This window comes from Labrus bergylta, chromosome 2 (assembly GCF_963930695.1).
Source record: "Labrus bergylta chromosome 2, fLabBer1.1, whole genome shotgun sequence".
Taxonomy (NCBI): Eukaryota; Metazoa; Chordata; class Actinopteri; order Labriformes; family Labridae; genus Labrus; species Labrus bergylta.
The window spans coordinates 33,537,040-33,557,320 of NC_089196.1; the positions used below are offsets into that span (position 1 = coordinate 33,537,040).

Genomic DNA, 20,281 nt, shown 5'->3' on the forward strand with positions numbered 1-20,281 from the left:
ATGATGATGGTGATGATGATGATGGTGATGATGATGATGATGATGATGATGATGGTGATGATGATGATGGTGATGATGATGATGATGATGATGATGATGATGATGATGATGATGGTGATGATGATGATGGTGATGATGATGATGATGGTGATGATGATGATGGTGATGATGATGATGATGATGATGATGATGATGATGATGATGATGGTGATGATGATGATGATGATGATGATGGTGATGGTGATGATGATGATGATGATGATGATGATGGTGATGGTGATGATGATGATGATGGTGATGGCGCGCGTAGGCAGATATTTGTTCCAACTTGATTCATTCAGTATGGAAGTGGTGTCATTTACGTTACCCGAACCGGCCGCATACACCGTTTTTTTTTGTTTAGCTTTATTCAAGAAGAGTGATGTGCATACAGTCAGGTATACAAAACAATATCACAAGTAAAAGATTAAATAACTAAATAACATACAGTAGCCCAAAGAAAAGTACAAATGAAAGACAGTAATATACAGAATATAAAACAAACCAATAAAGACACATTTAAATAGTGAAATCATTATTTAAATAGTGAAATCATTATTTAAATAGTGAAATCATTATTTAAATAGAGGGGGAAAGGTTTTATAAGAATGCAGACATCTGTTTTCTGTTCTTAATTAAAAGTAGTGATTTCAGTCGGGACTTTAACTCTAGATTAAAAATGTATTAAATTAATCCACGCTAATTTGTTTTGATTTGGAGGTGAACGTGAGATGACGATTTACGTTTAATTTCGCACAGCATTGTGGGTAAAATACAATTCATTTCCTGAAAGCACGCATCCGATCCATACTGCATAAAACCCGGAAGTTAGTATCTATACTGAAATGTTCAGGATACTGAGGTGGACCCAAAATATGCATACTGAATGACCACGAGAGTTTACTGAACTGTGGCTATTCAGAAAGGGCCCATGACTCTTCTCCATGTCACAGCTCAGCACTCACATCACTCCACCTTCATCATCATCATCATCATCATCATCATCATCATCATCACTGTCTCATCTGCTGCTCACAGTAACTGATAATGTTTGTTTGTTTGTATCAGGATGCAGGAACAGAGACCAGACTCTCCTGGACCCAGCTGTGTGTCCATGAAGAGTGACTGGTCTATAGGTCACATTATTGACTTTAAAGATGGACGTCCTGCTGATGGAAGGTAAGATTTGAAATTGACAAAGAGCTCTGCTCTGCTTTTCTGTAGGCTCACTCTTTCATCCACAGCCATTTACATCACTCTCAGTCTTCAGTCCATGTTCACCTCTCCCAGGACTCGTACTTTTCTCCTGTTTCTCCTACTTCTCCACCAGAGGTCCTCAGAATTCACCTCCTTCTCTTCTAGGTTTCAATAGCCCAGACCTTCCCTTCTACTCTACTCACCTGTCTTCATTTTCCTCATCAGCTTCATTTAGTTTTCTCACCACTTCATGATCATTGTGTGCTTTGGTTCCATCTTGTGTTTTTTAATTTGAAGTTTTTGTTCTTGAACCCTGACCTGCCTGAAGGCTGTAAAATGTGGAAAAGAATCATTTTATTGCAGCTGTGAGTCCATTTTTTTCTGCATTTGGGTCTTTCCCTGCGCCCTATTTCCCCGACCCTGTCAGAACTTAACCTGCCTGACACAGAACCAGCCGACAGTGTGATGGACTTTATGAATTCAAAGCAAAAACAGCCCTACTAGAAAGAAGCTAAATATTCTTAGACAAAGTCAAAATAATAGGCCAAACCTTAAAAAGAGACAAATCTGAGGAAAGATTTATTTTTGGGCTGTATCATGAAGACTGCAGACAAAGATCTTCAAAGCTCTTGAGTGTTTTTACAAACCTTGTAGGATCCATATTCTGGACTGACTCACAATATAAAAACTACTGTGATGGTGCAAGCAGCTCTTATTCCCATCTGAAGTAATGTCAGTCTGAAGACTTTGTCCCAGAAGTGAGTTCCAGGTTGAGGTTCCTGAAGTTGTTATGGACAAGTTCTTGATCTTGATCTGTTCTGTATCCTAATAGTAGTTGCTGCTCGTTGTAAATGCTGCTCGGTCTCTAAATGTACTTTTAGGAGGTAGAGCCTTCAGTTTTCAGACTCCTCTCCTCTGGAATCGTCTTCTGTTAACTTTACTTTCATCAGTCTGAAGAATTTGAGGACAGACACAGTGTTGGCTGTATTCTGAGTGAGATACTGTTCTAATAGAAACAAAGAGAACAGTGGAGAACATCACCTCTGCCTCCTGATTACTGATTATCCATCTGCCAGTTTAAACTGGAACAATCTGATTAAAAACTGATCTTTGAAACAAGATCCAGGGTGTGGTTAAAACGATGAGTAGGTTCGTTTACACCCTGGGTGAAACCAATAAAGCCTAATGACATGAAAGCTGTGCTAAGGCTATCATTATCAACATCCACGTGGATATTGAAGTCACCCACAACAATTATTCTATCACTGCTAAGGACTACATTTGATAAGAATTCTGCAAATTCAGGTTCCTGAAGTTGTTATGGACAAGCCCTTGGATCTTGATCTTTTCTGTATCCTAACAGTAATTGCTGCTCGTTGTAAATGCTGCTCGGTCTCTAAATGTACTATGGGAGGTAGAGCCTTCAGTTATCAGGTCTGCTCGTGGTACCTACAGTCTCTAAATGTACTATGGGAGGTAGAGCCTTCAGTTTTCAGGCTCTTCTCCTCTGGAATCATCTTCCAGCCGGGGTACGGGAGGCAGACACACTCTGTATTTTAAAGAATAGCTGAAGAGCAGCTGAAGATCTTTGACTGGATGTGACTTAAGCACCTGAACTCCATCAGTGTTGTTGTAGTGACAGAGTGCAGCTCTCCCAGCAGGGGGCGCTCTGCTATGGATCAGTGTGAGGACACAGAGGAGGGAGTCCCTCCCTCTAAAACCTCTCTGTGTGAGGAACATGAAGCTCTGAGGTGAGGATCTCTAACTGTCCATGGCTGTATCCAAATTGCCAAGTACCTACTCAATCTGTCTGTAGTCAGTACCTTCTATCCGTGCTGTATACTGTTAGTACCTACTATTCAGTAGGTGCACGTAGGCAGATATTTGTTCCAACTTGATTCATTCAGTATGGAAGTGACGTCATTTACGTTACCCAAACCAGCCGCATACACCGTTTCTTTTTTTTTAAGCTTTATTCAAGAAGAGTAATGCGCATACAGTCAAGTAAACAAAACAATATCACAAGTAAAAGACAGATTAAATAACTAAATAACATACAGTAGCCCAAAGAAAAGTACAAATGAAAGACAGTAATATACAGAATATAAAACAAACCAATAAAGACACATTTAAATAGTGAAATCATTATTTAAATAGAGGGGGAAAGGTTTTATAATAATGCAGACATCTGTTTTCTGTTGTTAATTAAAAGTAGTGATTTCAGTCGGGACTTTAACTCTAGATTAAAAATGTATTAAATTAATCCACGCTAATTTGTTTTGATTTGGAGGTGAACGTGAGATGACGATTTACGTTTAATTTCGCACAGCATTGTGGGTAAAATACAATTCATTTCCTGAAAGCACGCATCCGATCCATACTGCATAAAACCCGGAAGTTAGTATCTATACTGAAATGTTCAGGATACTGAGGTGGACCCAAAATATGCATACTGAATGACCACGAGAGTTTACTGAACTGTGGCTATTCAGAAAGGGCCCATGACTCTTCTCCATGTCACAGCTCAGCACTCACATCACTCCACCTTCATCATCATCATCATCATCATCATCATCATCATCATCACTGTCTCATCTGCTGCTCACAGTAACTGATAATGTTTGTTTGTTTGTATCAGGATGCAGGAACAGAGACCAGACTCTCCTGGACCCAGCTGTGTGTCCATGAAGAGTGACTGGTCTATAGGTCACATTATTGACTTTAAAGATGGACGTCCTGCTGATGGAAGGTGAGATTTGAAATTGACAAAGAGCTCTGCTCTGCTTTTCTGTAGGCTCACTCTTTCATCCACAGCCATTTACATCACTCTCAGTCTTCAGTCCATGTTCACCTCTCCCAGGACTCGTACTTTTCTCCTGTTTCTCCTACTTCTCCACCAGAGGTCCTCAGAATTCACCTCCTTCTCTTCTAGGTTTCAATAGCCCAGACCTTCCCTTCTACTCTACTCACCTGTCTTCATTTTCCTCATCAGCTTCATTTAGTTTTCTCACCACTTCATGATCATTGTGTGCTTTGGTTCCATCTTGTGTTTTTTAATTTGAAGTTTTTGTTCTTGAACCCTGACCTGCCTGAAGGCTGTAAAATGTGGAAAAGAATCATTTTATTGCAGCTGTGAGTCCATTTTTTTCTGCATTTGGGTCTTTCCCTGCGCCCTATTTCCCCGACCCTGTCAGAACTTAACCTGCCTGACACAGAACCAGCCGACAGTGTGATGGACTTTATGAATTCAAAGCAAAAACAGCCCTACTAGAAAGAAGCTAAATATTCTTAGACAAAGTCAAAATAATAGGCCAAACCTTAAAAAGAGACAAATCTGAGGAAAGATTTATTTTTGGGCTGTATCATGAAGACTGCAGACAAAGATCTTCAAAGCTCTTGAGTGTTTTTACAAACCTTGTAGGATCCATATTCTGGACTGACTCACAATATAAAAACTACTGTGATGGTGCAAGCAGCTCTTATTCCCATCTGAAGTAATGTCAGTCTGAAGACTTTGTCCCAGAAGTGAGTTCCAGGTTGAGGTTCCTGAAGTTGTTATGGACAAGTTCTTGATCTTGATCTGTTCTGTATCCTAATAGTAGTTGCTGCTCGTTGTAAATGCTGCTCGGTCTCTAAATGTACTTTTAGGAGGTAGAGCCTTCAGTTTTCAGACTCCTCTCCTCTGGAATCGTCTTCTGTTAACTTTACTTTCATCAGTCTGAAGAATTTGAGGACAGACACAGTGTTGGCTGTATTCTGAGTGAGATACTGTTCTAATAGAAACAGAGAGAACTGTGGAGAACTTCACCTCTGCCTCCTGATTACTGATTATCCATCTGCCAGTTTAAACTGGAACAATCTGATTAAAAACTGATCTTTGAAACAAGATCCAGGGTGTGGTTAAAACGATGAGTAGGTTCGTTTACACCCTGGGTGAAACCAATAAAGCCTAATGACATGAAAGCTGTGCTAAGGCTATCATTATCAACATCCACGTGGATATTGAAGTCACCCACAACAATTATTCTATCACTGCTAAGGACTACATTTGATAAGAATTCTGCAAATTCAGGTTCCTGAAGTTGTTATGGACAAGCCCTTGATCTTGATCTTTTCTGTATCCTAACAGTAATTGCTGCTCGTTGTAAATGCTGCTCGGTCTCTAAATGTACTATGGGAGGTAGAGCCTTCAGTTATCAGGTATGCTCGTGGTACCTACAGTCTCTAAATGTACTATGGGAGGTAGAGCCTTCAGTTTTCAGGCTCTTCTCCTCTGGAATCATCTTCCAGCCGGGGTACGGGAGGCAGACACACTCTTTATTTTAAAGAATAGCTGAAGAGCAGCTGAAGATCTTTGACTGGATGTGACTTCAGCACCTGAACTCCATCAGTGTTGTTGTAGTGACAGAGTGCAGCTCTCCCAGCAGGGGGCGCTCTGCTATGGATCAGTGTGAGGACACAGAGGAGGGAGTCCCTCCCTCTAAAACCTCTCTGTGTGAGGAACATGAAGCTCTGAGGTGAGGATCTCTAACTGTCCATGGCTGTATCCAAATTGCCAAGTACCTACTCAATCTGTCAGTAGTCAGTACCTACTATCCGTGCTGTATACTGTTAGTACCTACTATTCAGTAGGCGCGCGTAGGCAGATATTTGTTCCAACTTGATTCATTCAGTATGGAAGTGACGTCATTTACGTTACCCGAACCGGCCGCATACACCGTTTTTTTTTTTTTAAGCTTTATTCAAGAAGAGTGATGTGCATACAGTCAGGTAAACAAAACAAGTAAAAGACAGATTAAATAACTAAATAACATACAGTAGCCCAAAGAAAAGTACAAATGAAAGACAGTAATATACAGAATATAAAACAAACCAATAAAGACACATTTAAATAGTGAAATCATTATTTAAATAGTGAAATCATTATTTAAATAGAGGGGGAAAGGTTTTATAATAATGCAGACATCTGTTTTCTGTTGTTAATTAAAAGTAGTGATTTCAGTCGGGACTTTAACTCTAGATTAAAAATGTATTAAATTAATCCACGCTAATTTGTTTTGATTTGGAGGTGAACGTGAGGTGACGATTTACGTTTAATTTCGCACAGCATTGTGGGTAAAATACAATTCATTTCCTGAAAGCATGCATCCGATCCATACTGCATAAAACCCGGAAGTTAGTATCCATACTGAAATGTTCAGGATACTGAGGTGGACCCAAAGTATGCATACTGAATGACCACAAGAGTTTACTGAACTGTGGCTATTCAGAAAGGGCCCATGACTCTTCTCCATGTCACAGCTCAGCACTCACATCACTCCACCTTCATCATCATCATCATCATCATCATCATCATCACTGTCTCATCTGCTGCTCACAGTAACTGATAATGTTTGTTTGTTTGTATCAGGATGCAGGAACAGAGACCAGACTCTCCTGGACCCAGCTGTGTGTCCATGAAGAGTGACCGGTCTATGGGTCTCTTTATTAACTTTAAAGATGGACGTCCTGCTGATAGAAGGTGAGATTTGAAATTGACAAAGAGCTCTGCTCTGCTTTTCTGTAGGCTCACTCTTTCATCCACAGCCATTTACATCACTCTCAGTCTTCAGTCCATGTTCACCTCTCCCAGGACTCGTACTTTTCTCCTGTTTCTCCTACTTCTCCACCAGAGGTCCTCAGAATTCACCTCCTTCTCTTCTAGGTTTCAATAGCCCAGACCTTCCCTTCTACTCTACTCACCTGTCTTCATTTTCCTCATCAGCTTCATTTAGTTTTCTCACCACTTCATGATCATTGTGTGCTTTGGTTCCATCTTGTGTTTTTTAATTTGAAGTTTTTGTTCTTGAACCCTGACCTGCCTGAAGGCTGTAAAATGTGGAAAAGAATCATTTTATTGCAGCTGTGAGTCCATTTTTTTCTGCATTTGGGTCTTTCCCTGCGCCCTATTTCCCCGACCCTGTCAGAACTTAACCTGCCTGACACAGAACCAGCCGACAGTGTGATGGACTTTATGAATTCAAAGCAAAAACAGCCCTACTAGAAAGAAGCTAAATATTCTTAGACAAAGTCAAAATAATAGGCCAAACCTTAAAAAGAGACAAATCTGAGGAAAGATTTATTTTTGGGCTGTATCATGAAGACTGCAGACAAAGATCTTCAAAGCTCTTGAGTGTTTTTACAAACCTTGTAGGATCCATATTCTGGACTGACTCACAATATAAAAACTACTGTGATGGTGCAAGCAGCTCTTATTCCCATCTGAAGTAATGTCAGTCTGAAGACTTTGTCCCAGAAGTGAGTTCCAGGTTGAGGTTCCTGAAGTTGTTATGGACAAGTTCTTGATCTTGATCTGTTCTGTATCCTAATAGTAGTTGCTGCTCGTTGTAAATGCTGCTCGGTCTCTAAATGTACTTTTAGGAGGTAGAGCCTTCAGTTTTCAGACTCCTCTCCTCTGGAATCGTCTTCTGTTAACTTTACTTTCATCAGTCTGAAGAATTTGAGGACAGACACAGTGTTGGCTGTATTCTGAGTGAGATACTGTTCTAATAGAAACAGAGAGAACTGTGGAGAACTTCACCTCTGCCTCCTGATTACTGATTATCCATCTGCCAGTTTAAACTGGAACAATCTGATTAAAAACTGATCTTTGAAACAAGATCCAGGGTGTGGTTAAAACGATGAGTAGGTTCGTTTACACCCTGGGTGAAACCAATAAAGCCTAATGACATGAAAGCTGTGCTAAGGCTATCATTATCAACATCCACGTGGATATTGAAGTCACCCACAACAATTATTCTATCACTGCTAAGGACTACATTTGATAAGAATTCTGCAAATTCAGGTTCCTGAAGTTGTTATGGACAAGCCCTTGATCTTGATCTTTTCTGTATCCTAACAGTAATTGCTGCTCGTTGTAAATGCTGCTCGGTCTCTAAATGTACTATGGGAGGTAGAGCCTTCAGTTATCAGGTCTGCTCGTGGTACCTACGGTCTCTAAATGTACTATGGGAGGTAGAGCCTTCAGTTTTCAGGCTCTTCTCCTCTGGAATCATCTTCCAGCCGGGGTACGGGAGGCAGACACACTCTTTATTTTAAAGAATAGCTGAAGAGCAGCTGAAGATCTTTGACTGGATGTGACTTCAGCACCTGAACTCCATCAGTGTTGTTGTAGTGACAGAGTGCAGCTCTCCCAGCAGGGGGCGCTCTGCTATGGATCAGTGTGAGGACACAGAGGAGGGAGTCCCTCCCTCTAAAACCTCTCTGTGTGAGGAACATGAAGCTCTGAGGTGAGGATCTCTAACTGTCCATGGCTGTATCCAAATTGCCAAGTACCTACTCAATCTGTCAGTAGTCAGTACCTACTATCCGTGCTGTATACTGTTAGTACCTACTATTCAGTAGGCGCGCGTAGGCAGATATTTGTTCCAACTTGATTCATTCAGTATGGAAGTGACGTCATTTACGTTACCCGAACCGGCCGCATACACCGTTTTTTTTTTTTTAAGCTTTATTCAAGAAGAGTGATGTGCATACAGTCAGGTAAACAAAACAAGTAAAAGACAGATTAAATAACTAAATAACATACAGTAGCCCAAAGAAAAGTACAAATGAAAGACAGTAATATACAGAATATAAAACAAACCAATAAAGACACATTTAAATAGTGAAATCATTATTTAAATAGTGAAATCATTATTTAAATAGAGGGGGAAAGGTTTTATAATAATGCAGACATCTGTTTTCTGTTGTTAATTAAAAGTAGTGATTTCAGTCGGGACTTTAACTCTAGATTAAAAATGTATTAAATTAATCCACGCTAATTTGTTTTGATTTGGAGGTGAACGTGAGGTGACGATTTACGTTTAATTTCGCACAGCATTGTGGGTAAAATACAATTCATTTCCTGAAAGCATGCATCCGATCCATACTGCATAAAACCCGGAAGTTAGTATCCATACTGAAATGTTCAGGATACTGAGGTGGACCCAAAGTATGCATACTGAATGACCACGAGAGTTTACTGAACTGTGGCTATTCAGAAAGGGCCCATGACTCTTCTCCATGTCACAGCTCAGCACTCACATCACTCCACCTTCATCATCATCATCATCATCATCATCATCATCATCATCACTGTCTCATCTGCTGCTCACAGTAACTGATAATGTTTGTTTGTTTGTATCAGGATGCAGGAACAGAGACCAGACTCTCCTGGACCCAGCTGTGTGTCCATGAAGAGTGACTGGTCTATAGGTCACATTATTGACTTTAAAGATGGACGTCCTGCTGATGGAAGGTGAGATTTGAAATTGACAAAGAGCTCTGCTCTGCTTTTCTGTAGGCTCACTCTTTCATCCACAGCCATTTACATCACTCTCAGTCTTCAGTCCATGTTCACCTCTCCCAGGACTCGTACTTTTCTCCTGTTTCTCCTACTTCTCCACCAGAGGTCCTCAGAATTCACCTCCTTCTCTTCTAGGTTTCAATAGCCCAGACCTTCCCTTCTACTCTACTCACCTGTCTTCATTTTCCTCATCAGCTTCATTTAGTTTTCTCACCACTTCATGATCATTGTGTGCTTTGGTTCCATCTTGTGTTTTTTAATTTGAAGTTTTTGTTCTTGAACCCTGACCTGCCTGAAGGCTGTAAAATGTGGAAAAGAATCATTTTATTGCAGCTGTGAGTCCATTTTTTTCTGCATTTGGGTCTTTCCCTGCGCCCTATTTCCCCGACCCTGTCAGAACTTAACCTGCCTGACACAGAACCAGCCGACAGTGTGATGGACTTTATGAATTCAAAGCAAAAACAGCCCTACTAGAAAGAAGCTAAATATTCTTAGACAAAGTCAAAATAATAGGCCAAACCTTAAAAAGAGACAAATCTGAGGAAAGATTTATTTTTGGGCTGTATCATGAAGACTGCAGACAAAGATCTTCAAAGCTCTTGAGTGTTTTTACAAACCTTGTAGGATCCATATTCTGGACTGACTCACAATATAAAAACTACTGTGATGGTGCAAGCAGCTCTTATTCCCATCTGAAGTAATGTCAGTCTGAAGACTTTGTCCCAGAAGTGAGTTCCAGGTTGAGGTTCCTGAAGTTGTTATGGACAAGTTCTTGATCTTGATCTGTTCTGTATCCTAATAGTAGTTGCTGCTCGTTGTAAATGCTGCTCGGTCTCTAAATGTACTTTTAGGAGGTAGAGCCTTCAGTTTTCAGACTCCTCTCCTCTGGAATCGTCTTCTGTTAACTTTACTTTCATCAGTCTGAAGAATTTGAGGACAGACACAGTGTTGGCTGTATTCTGAGTGAGATACTGTTCTAATAGAAACAAAGAGAACAGTGGAGAACATCACCTCTGCCTCCTGATTACTGATTATCCATCTGCCAGTTTAAACTGGAACAATCTGATTAAAAACTGATCTTTGAAACAAGATCCAGGGTGTGGTTAAAACGATGAGTAGGTTCGTTTACACCCTGGGTGAAACCAATAAAGCCTAATGACATGAAAGCTGTGCTAAGGCTATCATTATCAACATCCACGTGGATATTGAAGTCACCCACAACAATTATTCTATCACTGCTAAGGACTACATTTGATAAGAATTCTGCAAATTCAGGTTCCTGAAGTTGTTATGGACAAGCCCTTGGATCTTGATCTTTTCTGTATCCTAACAGTAATTGCTGCTCGTTGTAAATGCTGCTCGGTCTCTAAATGTACTATGGGAGGTAGAGCCTTCAGTTATCAGGTCTGCTCGTGGTACCTACAGTCTCTAAATGTACTATGGGAGGTAGAGCCTTCAGTTTTCAGGCTCTTCTCCTCTGGAATCATCTTCCAGCCGGGGTACGGGAGGCAGACACACTCTGTATTTTAAAGAATAGCTGAAGAGCAGCTGAAGATCTTTGACTGGATGTGACTTAAGCACCTGAACTCCATCAGTGTTGTTGTAGTGACAGAGTGCAGCTCTCCCAGCAGGGGGCGCTCTGCTATGGATCAGTGTGAGGACACAGAGGAGGGAGTCCCTCCCTCTAAAACCTCTCTGTGTGAGGAACATGAAGCTCTGAGGTGAGGATCTCTAACTGTCCATGGCTGTATCCAAATTGCCAAGTACCTACTCAATCTGTCTGTAGTCAGTACCTTCTATCCGTGCTGTATACTGTTAGTACCTACTATTCAGTAGGTGCACGTAGGCAGATATTTGTTCCAACTTGATTCATTCAGTATGGAAGTGACGTCATTTACGTTACCCAAACCAGCCGCATACACCGTTTCTTTTTTTTTAAGCTTTATTCAAGAAGAGTAATGCGCATACAGTCAAGTAAACAAAACAATATCACAAGTAAAAGACAGATTAAATAACTAAATAACATACAGTAGCCCAAAGAAAAGTACAAATGAAAGACAGTAATATACAGAATATAAAACAAACCAATAAAGACACATTTAAATAGTGAAATCATTATTTAAATAGAGGGGGAAAGGTTTTATAATAATGCAGACATCTGTTTTCTGTTGTTAATTAAAAGTAGTGATTTCAGTCGGGACTTTAACTCTAGATTAAAAATGTATTAAATTAATCCACGCTAATTTGTTTTGATTTGGAGGTGAACGTGAGATGACGATTTACGTTTAATTTCGCACAGCATTGTGGGTAAAATACAATTCATTTCCTGAAAGCACGCATCCGATCCATACTGCATAAAACCCGGAAGTTAGTATCTATACTGAAATGTTCAGGATACTGAGGTGGACCCAAAATATGCATACTGAATGACCACGAGAGTTTACTAAACTGTGGCTATTCAGAAAGGGCCCATGACTCTTCTCCATGTCACAGCTCAGCACTCACATCACTCCACCTTCATCATCATCATCATCATCATCATCATCATCATCATCACTGTCTCATCTGCTGCTCACAGTAACTGATAATGTTTGTTTGTTTGTATCAGGATGCAGGAACAGAGACCAGACTCTCCTGGACCCAGCTGTGTGTCCATGAAGAGTGACTGGTCTATAGGTCACATTATTGACTTTAAAGATGGACGTCCTGCTGATGGAAGGTGAGATTTGAAATTGACAAAGAGCTCTGCTCTGCTTTTCTGTAGGCTCACTCTTTCATCCACAGCCATTTACATCACTCTCAGTCTTCAGTCCATGTTCACCTCTCCCAGGACTCGTACTTTTCTCCTGTTTCTCCTACTTCTCCACCAGAGGTCCTCAGAATTCACCTCCTTCTCTTCTAGGTTTCAATAGCCCAGACCTTCCCTTCTACTCTACTCACCTGTCTTCATTTTCCTCATCAGCTTCATTTAGTTTTCTCACCACTTCATGATCATTGTGTGCTTTGGTTCCATCTTGTGTTTTTTAATTTGAAGTTTTTGTTCTTGAACCCTGACCTGCCTGAAGGCTGTAAAATGTGGAAAAGAATCATTTTATTGCAGCTGTGAGTCCATTTTTTTCTGCATTTGGGTCTTTCCCTGCGCCCTATTTCCCCGACCCTGTCAGAACTTAACCTGCCTGACACAGAACCAGCCGACAGTGTGATGGACTTTATGAATTCAAAGCAAAAACAGCCCTACTAGAAAGAAGCTAAATATTCTTAGACAAAGTCAAAATAATAGGCCAAACCTTAAAAAGAGACAAATCTGAGGAAAGATTTATTTTTGGGCTGTATCATGAAGACTGCAGACAAAGATCTTCAAAGCTCTTGAGTGTTTTTACAAACCTTGTAGGATCCATATTCTGGACTGACTCACAATATAAAAACTACTGTGATGGTGCAAGCAGCTCTTATTCCCATCTGAAGTAATGTCAGTCTGAAGACTTTGTCCCAGAAGTGAGTTCCAGGTTGAGGTTCCTGAAGTTGTTATGGACAAGTTCTTGATCTTGATCTGTTCTGTATCCTAATAGTAGTTGCTGCTCGTTGTAAATGCTGCTCGGTCTCTAAATGTACTTTTAGGAGGTAGAGCCTTCAGTTTTCAGACTCCTCTCCTCTGGAATCGTCTTCTGTTAACTTTACTTTCATCAGTCTGAAGAATTTGAGGACAGACACAGTGTTGGCTGTATTCTGAGTGAGATACTGTTCTAATAGAAACAGAGAGAACTGTGGAGAACTTCACCTCTGCCTCCTGATTACTGATTATCCATCTGCCAGTTTAAACTGGAACAATCTGATTAAAAACTGATCTTTGAAACAAGATCCAGGGTGTGGTTAAAACGATGAGTAGGTTCGTTTACACCCTGGGTGAAACCAATAAAGCCTAATGACATGAAAGCTGTGCTAAGGCTATCATTATCAACATCCACGTGGATATTGAAGTCACCCACAACAATTATTCTATCACTGCTAAGGACTACATTTGATAAGAATTCTGCAAATTCAGGTTCCTGAAGTTGTTATGGACAAGCCCTTGATCTTGATCTTTTCTGTATCCTAACAGTAATTGCTGCTCGTTGTAAATGCTGCTCGGTCTCTAAATGTACTATGGGAGGTAGAGCCTTCAGTTATCAGGTATGCTCGTGGTACCTACAGTCTCTAAATGTACTATGGGAGGTAGAGCCTTCAGTTTTCAGGCTCTTCTCCTCTGGAATCATCTTCCAGCCGGGGTACGGGAGGCAGACACACTCTTTATTTTAAAGAATAGCTGAAGAGCAGCTGAAGATCTTTGACTGGATGTGACTTCAGCACCTGAACTCCATCAGTGTTGTTGTAGTGACAGAGTGCAGCTCTCCCAGCAGGGGGCGCTCTGCTATGGATCAGTGTGAGGACACAGAGGAGGGAGTCCCTCCCTCTAAAACCTCTCTGTGTGAGGAACATGAAGCTCTGAGGTGAGGATCTCTAACTGTCCATGGCTGTATCCAAATTGCCAAGTACCTACTCAATCTGTCAGTAGTCAGTACCTACTATCCGTGCTGTATACTGTTAGTACCTACTATTCAGTAGGCGCGCGTAGGCAGATATTTGTTCCAACTTGATTCATTCAGTATGGAAGTGACGTCATTTACGTTACCCGAACCGGCCGCATACACCGTTTTTTTTTTTTTAAGCTTTATTCAAGAAGAGTGATGTGCATACAGTCAGGTAAACAAAACAAGTAAAAGACAGATTAAATAACTAAATAACATACAGTAGCCCAAAGAAAAGTACAAATGAAAGACAGTAATATACAGAATATAAAACAAACCAATAAAGACACATTTAAATAGTGAAATCATTATTTAAATAGTGAAATCATTATTTAAATAGAGGGGGAAAGGTTTTATAATAATGCAGACATCTGTTTTCTGTTGTTAATTAAAAGTAGTGATTTCAGTCGGGACTTTAACTCTAGATTAAAAATGTATTAAATTAATCCACGCTAATTTGTTTTGATTTGGAGGTGAACGTGAGGTGACGATTTACGTTTAATTTCGCACAGCATTGTGGGTAAAATACAATTCATTTCCTGAAAGCATGCATCCGATCCATACTGCATAAAACCCGGAAGTTAGTATCCATACTGAAATGTTCAGGATACTGAGGTGGACCCAAAGTATGCATACTGAATGACCACAAGAGTTTACTGAACTGTGGCTATTCAGAAAGGGCCCATGACTCTTCTCCATGTCACAGCTCAGCACTCACATCACTCCACCTTCATCATCATCATCATCATCATCATCATCATCACTGTCTCATCTGCTGCTCACAGTAACTGATAATGTTTGTTTGTTTGTATCAGGATGCAGGAACAGAGACCAGACTCTCCTGGACCCAGCTGTGTGTCCATGAAGAGTGACCGGTCTATGGGTCTCTTTATTAACTTTAAAGATGGACGTCCTGCTGATAGAAGGTGAGATTTGAAATTGACAAAGAGCTCTGCTCTGCTTTTCTGTAGGCTCACTCTTTCATCCACAGCCATTTACATCACTCTCAGTCTTCAGTCCATGTTCACCTCTCCCAGGACTCGTACTTTTCTCCTGTTTCTCCTACTTCTCCACCAGAGGTCCTCAGAATTCACCTCCTTCTCTTCTAGGTTTCAATAGCCCAGACCTTCCCTTCTACTCTACTCACCTGTCTTCATTTTCCTCATCAGCTTCATTTAGTTTTCTCACCACTTCATGATCATTGTGTGCTTTGGTTCCATCTTGTGTTTTTTAATTTGAAGTTTTTGTTCTTGAACCCTGACCTGCCTGAAGGCTGTAAAATGTGGAAAAGAATCATTTTATTGCAGCTGTGAGTCCATTTTTTTCTGCATTTGGGTCTTTCCCTGCGCCCTATTTCCCCGACCCTGTCAGAACTTAACCTGCCTGACACAGAACCAGCCGACAGTGTGATGGACTTTATGAATTCAAAGCAAAAACAGCCCTACTAGAAAGAAGCTAAATATTCTTAGACAAAGTCAAAATAATAGGCAAAACCTTAAAAAGAGACAAACCTGAGGAAAGATTTATTTTTGGGCTTTTTGTTTAGACGAGACAGTAGATAGATTTGTAAATCAAGGAGAGAGAGAATGGGGAATGACATGCAGGAAAGGAGCCACAGGTCGGATTTGAACCTGAGCCACCCGCTTGGAGGGCTACAGTCTCCTTACATGGGATACACACACTAACCACTAGGCCACCAGCACCCCAATTAAAGCATTTTTATTGAATGAACATTTTTGTTTTTCCCTCAGGTAGAATGAAAGTCCTCTCCTTCCTCACTCCCAATGATGACCAAAACAAACAGACATACTGTCCACAATATCAGATTTCATTCACTGAGAGTCTGCTTCTGCACGTCCATTTTAAAGACTTAAAAGTAACTATACATTTTATAGTCAGGGCTGGCGCTGGTCTAGACCAGCTCCTAGTTATGCTGCTATAGGCTTAGACTACTGGGGGAGCTGGCACCTTGAGCTCCTATATCTCCCTCTCTCTGTGAGATCATATTACTGCATGTTGCTATCTGTAAATCTCAGTCACTAACCACAGCATCTTTCTGAGCTGTGTTAATGTTTAAGTCGCTTTCTGTTAACTTTACTTTCATCAGTCTGAAGAATTTGAGGACAGACACAGTGTTGGCTGTATTCTGAGTGAGATACTGTTCTAATAGAAACAGAGAGAACTGTGGAGAACTTTATCTCTGCCTCCTGATTACTGATTATCCATCTGCCAGTTTAAACTGGAACAATCTGATTATGATTATGAAATGATCTTTGAAACAAGATCCAGGGTGTGGTTAAAATGATGAGTAGGTTCGTTTACACCCTCAGTGAAACCAATAGAGTCTAATAATGACATGAAAGCTGTGCTAAGGTTATCATTATCAACATCCACGTGGATATTGAAGTCACCTACAACAATTGTTCTATCACTGCTAAGGACTACATTTGATAAGAATTCTGCAAATTCAGATAGAAATTCAGAATATGGGCCAGGAGGGCGGCAAACTACAACAACTAGAACTGGCTGAAAGGTTCTTGAGACTGGATTTGAAAGACTAAGAACAAGGCTTTCAAAAGAAGAAAAATTCAGCCTTGGTCGAGGGTTAACTAGAAGACTAGAATTATTTTTTATTTTTTTAAAGATCCTGAGAGCACTGAGCTGTTATTGGTTGTGGGGTGTAACAGAGAATCTATTGTCCTGAAAAGATGTCTGGGGCTGTTTATCAGGTTTGAGAAATATTCTTGCCTTGATTTTCGGATGGCTTTGTTGTAGTCTTTTATTGCTTCTACAAGTATATTTTTTATCAATTTCTATTTTTGTTTTACAGTCTGCAGTCTCTCTTAAGTGCATTGGTCGCATTGTTTTTCCATGGAACGACCTTTTTTGTTTTTACTGTCTTAGTTGTGATTGGAGCGCAGGCATCAAGCACTGTCCTCAGTTTATAATTAAAATCGGTAACAAGTTGTTCACAGGATGATGGTAAGGTGGTATTTCTGTAAGATGTTATGTAAGAGTTGTGGCTACTTCAGGGGTAATGTGCCGTTTGTTAACTGTACGTTCTATTGCACCTGGAGGAGAGTGATAAAAACTGTTAAAAAAATATGTCGGCCCGCACCGGCTACAGGTGTCTGGCTAACTACTGCTGCATACGATGACTCTGACTCAGCTGTGCGGAGCCATCTCTCTAACTCAGACACCCTCGCCTCCAAAGCTAAAAATAAACTACATTTCTTAGATTATCACTAAAGGAGGATGAGGAGTAACTTAACATCTGACACGTAGAGCAGGAGAGAGCAGGAGAGGGAAAGACAGAAAACAAAGCCATTGTAAATAAAGCTAACTGCTAAGCTAGGCTAAGAGTAGGTAGCTAAAATAAACAAAACTTTTAAGCAGGTTTGTCGCTTGAGAGAAAGAGTGCTTTTCGATCACTTCTGTTTGTCTGAACTTACAGTGTGTTGGAAACAACAGTCGTAAGAATCTAGGCAAAATTAACAATTAAACTTTTAACTTTTAGCTTTTAGCTCTAACGATCAGCACTGAACAACACAATACAGCGGAGAACAGGAAATTATGCAATACACTCACCTGTAGTACGTAGCACGTAGCAGCCCCTGATGGAAGGTGAGAATGAAGTAAATGTTATGTCTCTGTTGTTCAAAGACTCATATCTTGGCTCAGAGTTTCATTATATATGTCCTGTTGTTTTCTTGTGTAATATGTCCTGTCACAGAGTTCAACAGGAGAGCTCCAACGTTCACAGAGATCAACCAGACCAGCAGAATCCAACAGACCTGGACTCCATCTTTATGGTGTGTTCAACACACTGTTAATTAATATACTACCATTACAATAATTTAATTCTAAGTTATTGTTCTGTTTAGACCAGCTGACCTTCAGACTGACAGATGAACCACATGTTGAGTTCTACCAGTTTATATTAAATATCCAGTGTCTCCTTCTGTTCCAGCTGCTGGAGGAGAACATCATCACCTTTGTGAAGAACGAGCTGAAGAGAGTCCACAGGGTTCTGAGTCCAGATTACCCAGAATGCTTAGAGAGTCAGAGTGAGGATGAAGAGCAGGGAAGAAGCTGGAAAGAGGCATTTTTGAAGATCACTCTCCACTTCCTGAGGAGAATGAAGCAGGAGGAGCTGGCTGACTGTCTGCAGAGCAGTAAGAACATTTTAACAGATTTAGTATTTTAGAAAAAGGACAAAGAGGTTTAAAATTCCAAACTCAGATAGTCATGTCATCTATATCAGAATCTACTCATTGATTTCAGTTCTTTCTTTATTCAGGAACAGTCACTGCAGAGTGCCGGCGTAAACTCAAATCTAACCTGAAGTTGAAGTTCCAGTGTGTGTTTGAGGGGATTGCTAAAGCAGGAAACCCAACCCTTCTGAACCAGATCTACACAGAGCTCTACATCACAGAGGGAGGGACTGGAGAGGTCAATGATGAACACGAGGTCAGACAGATTGAAACAGCATCCAGGAAACCACACAGACCAGAAACAACCATCAGACAAGAAGACATCTTTAAAGCCTCACCTGGAAGAGATGAACCAATCAGAAGAGTGATGACAAAGGGAGTGGCTGGCATCGGGAAAACAGTCTTAACACAGAAGTTCACTCTGGACTGGGCTGAAGACAAAGACAACCAGGACATACAGTTCACATTTCCATTCACTTTCAGAGAGCTGAATGTGCTGAAAGAGAAAAAGTTCAGCTTGGTGGAACTTGTTCATCACTTCTTTCCTGAAACCAAAAAATCAGGAATCTGCAGGTTTGAAGAGTTCCAGGTTGTGTTCATCTTTGACGGTCTGGATGAGTGTCGACTTCCTCTGGACTTTAAAAACAACGAGACCCTGACTGATGTCACAGAGTCCACCTCAGTGGATGTGCTGCTGACTAACCTCATCAGGGGGAAACTGCTTCCCTCTGCTCACCTCTGGATAACCACACGACCTGCAGCAGCCAGTCAGATCCCTCCTGAGTGTGTTGACATGGTGACGGAGGTCAGAGGGTTCACTGACCCACAGAAGGAGGAGTACTTCATGAAGAGGTTCAGAAATGAGGATCGGGCCAGCAGAATCATCTCCCACATCAAGACATCCAGAAGCCTCCACATCATGTGCCACATCCCAGTCTTCTGCTGGATCACTGCTACAGTTCTGGAGGATGTGCTGAAGACCAGAGAGGGAGGAGAGCTGCCCAAGACCCTGACTGAGATGTACATCCACTTCCTGGTGGTTCAGTCCAAACTGAAGAACATCAAGTATGATGGAGGAGCTGAGACAGATCCACACTGGAATAAAAAGAGCAGGAAGATGATTAAGTCTCTGGGAAAACTGGCTTTTGAGCAGCTGCAGAAAGGAAACCTGATCTTCTATGACTCAGACCTGATAGAGTGTGACATCAATATCAGAGCAGCCTCAGTGTACTCAGGAGTGTTCACACAGATCTTTAAAGAGGAGAGAGGACTGTACCAGGACAAGGTGTTCTGCTTCATCCATCTGAGTGTTCAGGAGTTTCTGGCTGCTCTTCATGTCCATCTGACCTTCATCAACTCTGGAGTCAATCTCATGTCAGAAAAACAAAAAACATCCCGGAGGTCTAAATTATTCAGAGAAAAACCTGACCCAACACATTTATATCAGAGTGCTGTGGACCAGGCCTTACAGAGTCCTAATGGACACCTGGACTTGTTCCTCCGCTTCCTCCTCGGTCTTTCTCTAGAGACCAATCAGAATCTCACACGAGGTCTGCTGACACACACAGGAAGTGGCTCAAAGACTAATCAGAAAACAGTCAAGTACATGAAGGAGAAGATCAGTGAGGATCTGTCTGCAGAGAAAAGCATCAATCTGTTCCACTGTCTGAATGAACTGAATGATCGTTCTCTAGTGGAGGAGATCCAACAGTCCCTGAGATCAGGACGTCTCTCGACAGATGAACTGTCTCCTGCTCAGTGGTCAGCTCTGGTCTTCATCTTACTGTCATCAGAAAAAGATCTGAACGTGTTTGACCTGAAGAAATACTCTGCTTCAGAGGAGGCTCTTCTGAGGCTGCTGCCTGTGATCAAAGCTTCAAACAAAGCTCTGTACGTGCTCACATAACTATCCAGTTCAA

The 20,281-nt window shown here is 41.0% G+C and overlaps 3 protein-coding genes and 1 long non-coding RNA gene across 7 annotated transcripts in view; 2 read left to right on the forward strand and 2 right to left on the reverse strand.

The window, feature by feature from the left end:
* Positions 1-18,805, reverse strand: part of LOC136181246 (uncharacterized) — a 50,267-nt gene extending 31,462 nt beyond the window's left edge. Inside the window, exon 1 of the long non-coding RNA XR_010667606.1 lies at positions 18,701-18,805. This is a non-coding gene — a long non-coding RNA (uncharacterized lncRNA). The remainder of the gene's footprint in view (positions 1-18,700) is intronic.
* Positions 1-20,281, reverse strand: part of LOC136181104 (NLR family CARD domain-containing protein 3-like) — a 724,139-nt gene that overhangs the window by 141,865 nt on the left and 561,993 nt on the right. The gene's annotated exons all lie outside the window — the stretch shown is intronic.
* Positions 1-20,281, forward strand: part of LOC136181103 (NLR family CARD domain-containing protein 3-like) — a 113,779-nt gene that overhangs the window by 41,077 nt on the left and 52,421 nt on the right. The window contains exon 7 of the mRNA XM_065961420.1: positions 18,449-20,252. Coding sequence (XP_065817492.1) covers positions 18,449-20,252 — 1,804 coding nt within the window. The remainder of the gene's footprint in view (positions 1-18,448; positions 20,253-20,281) is intronic.
* The window catches only part of LOC136181112 (protein NLRC3-like), a 693,514-nt gene that overhangs the window by 4,233 nt on the left and 669,000 nt on the right, over positions 1-20,281 (forward strand). The gene's annotated exons all lie outside the window — the stretch shown is intronic.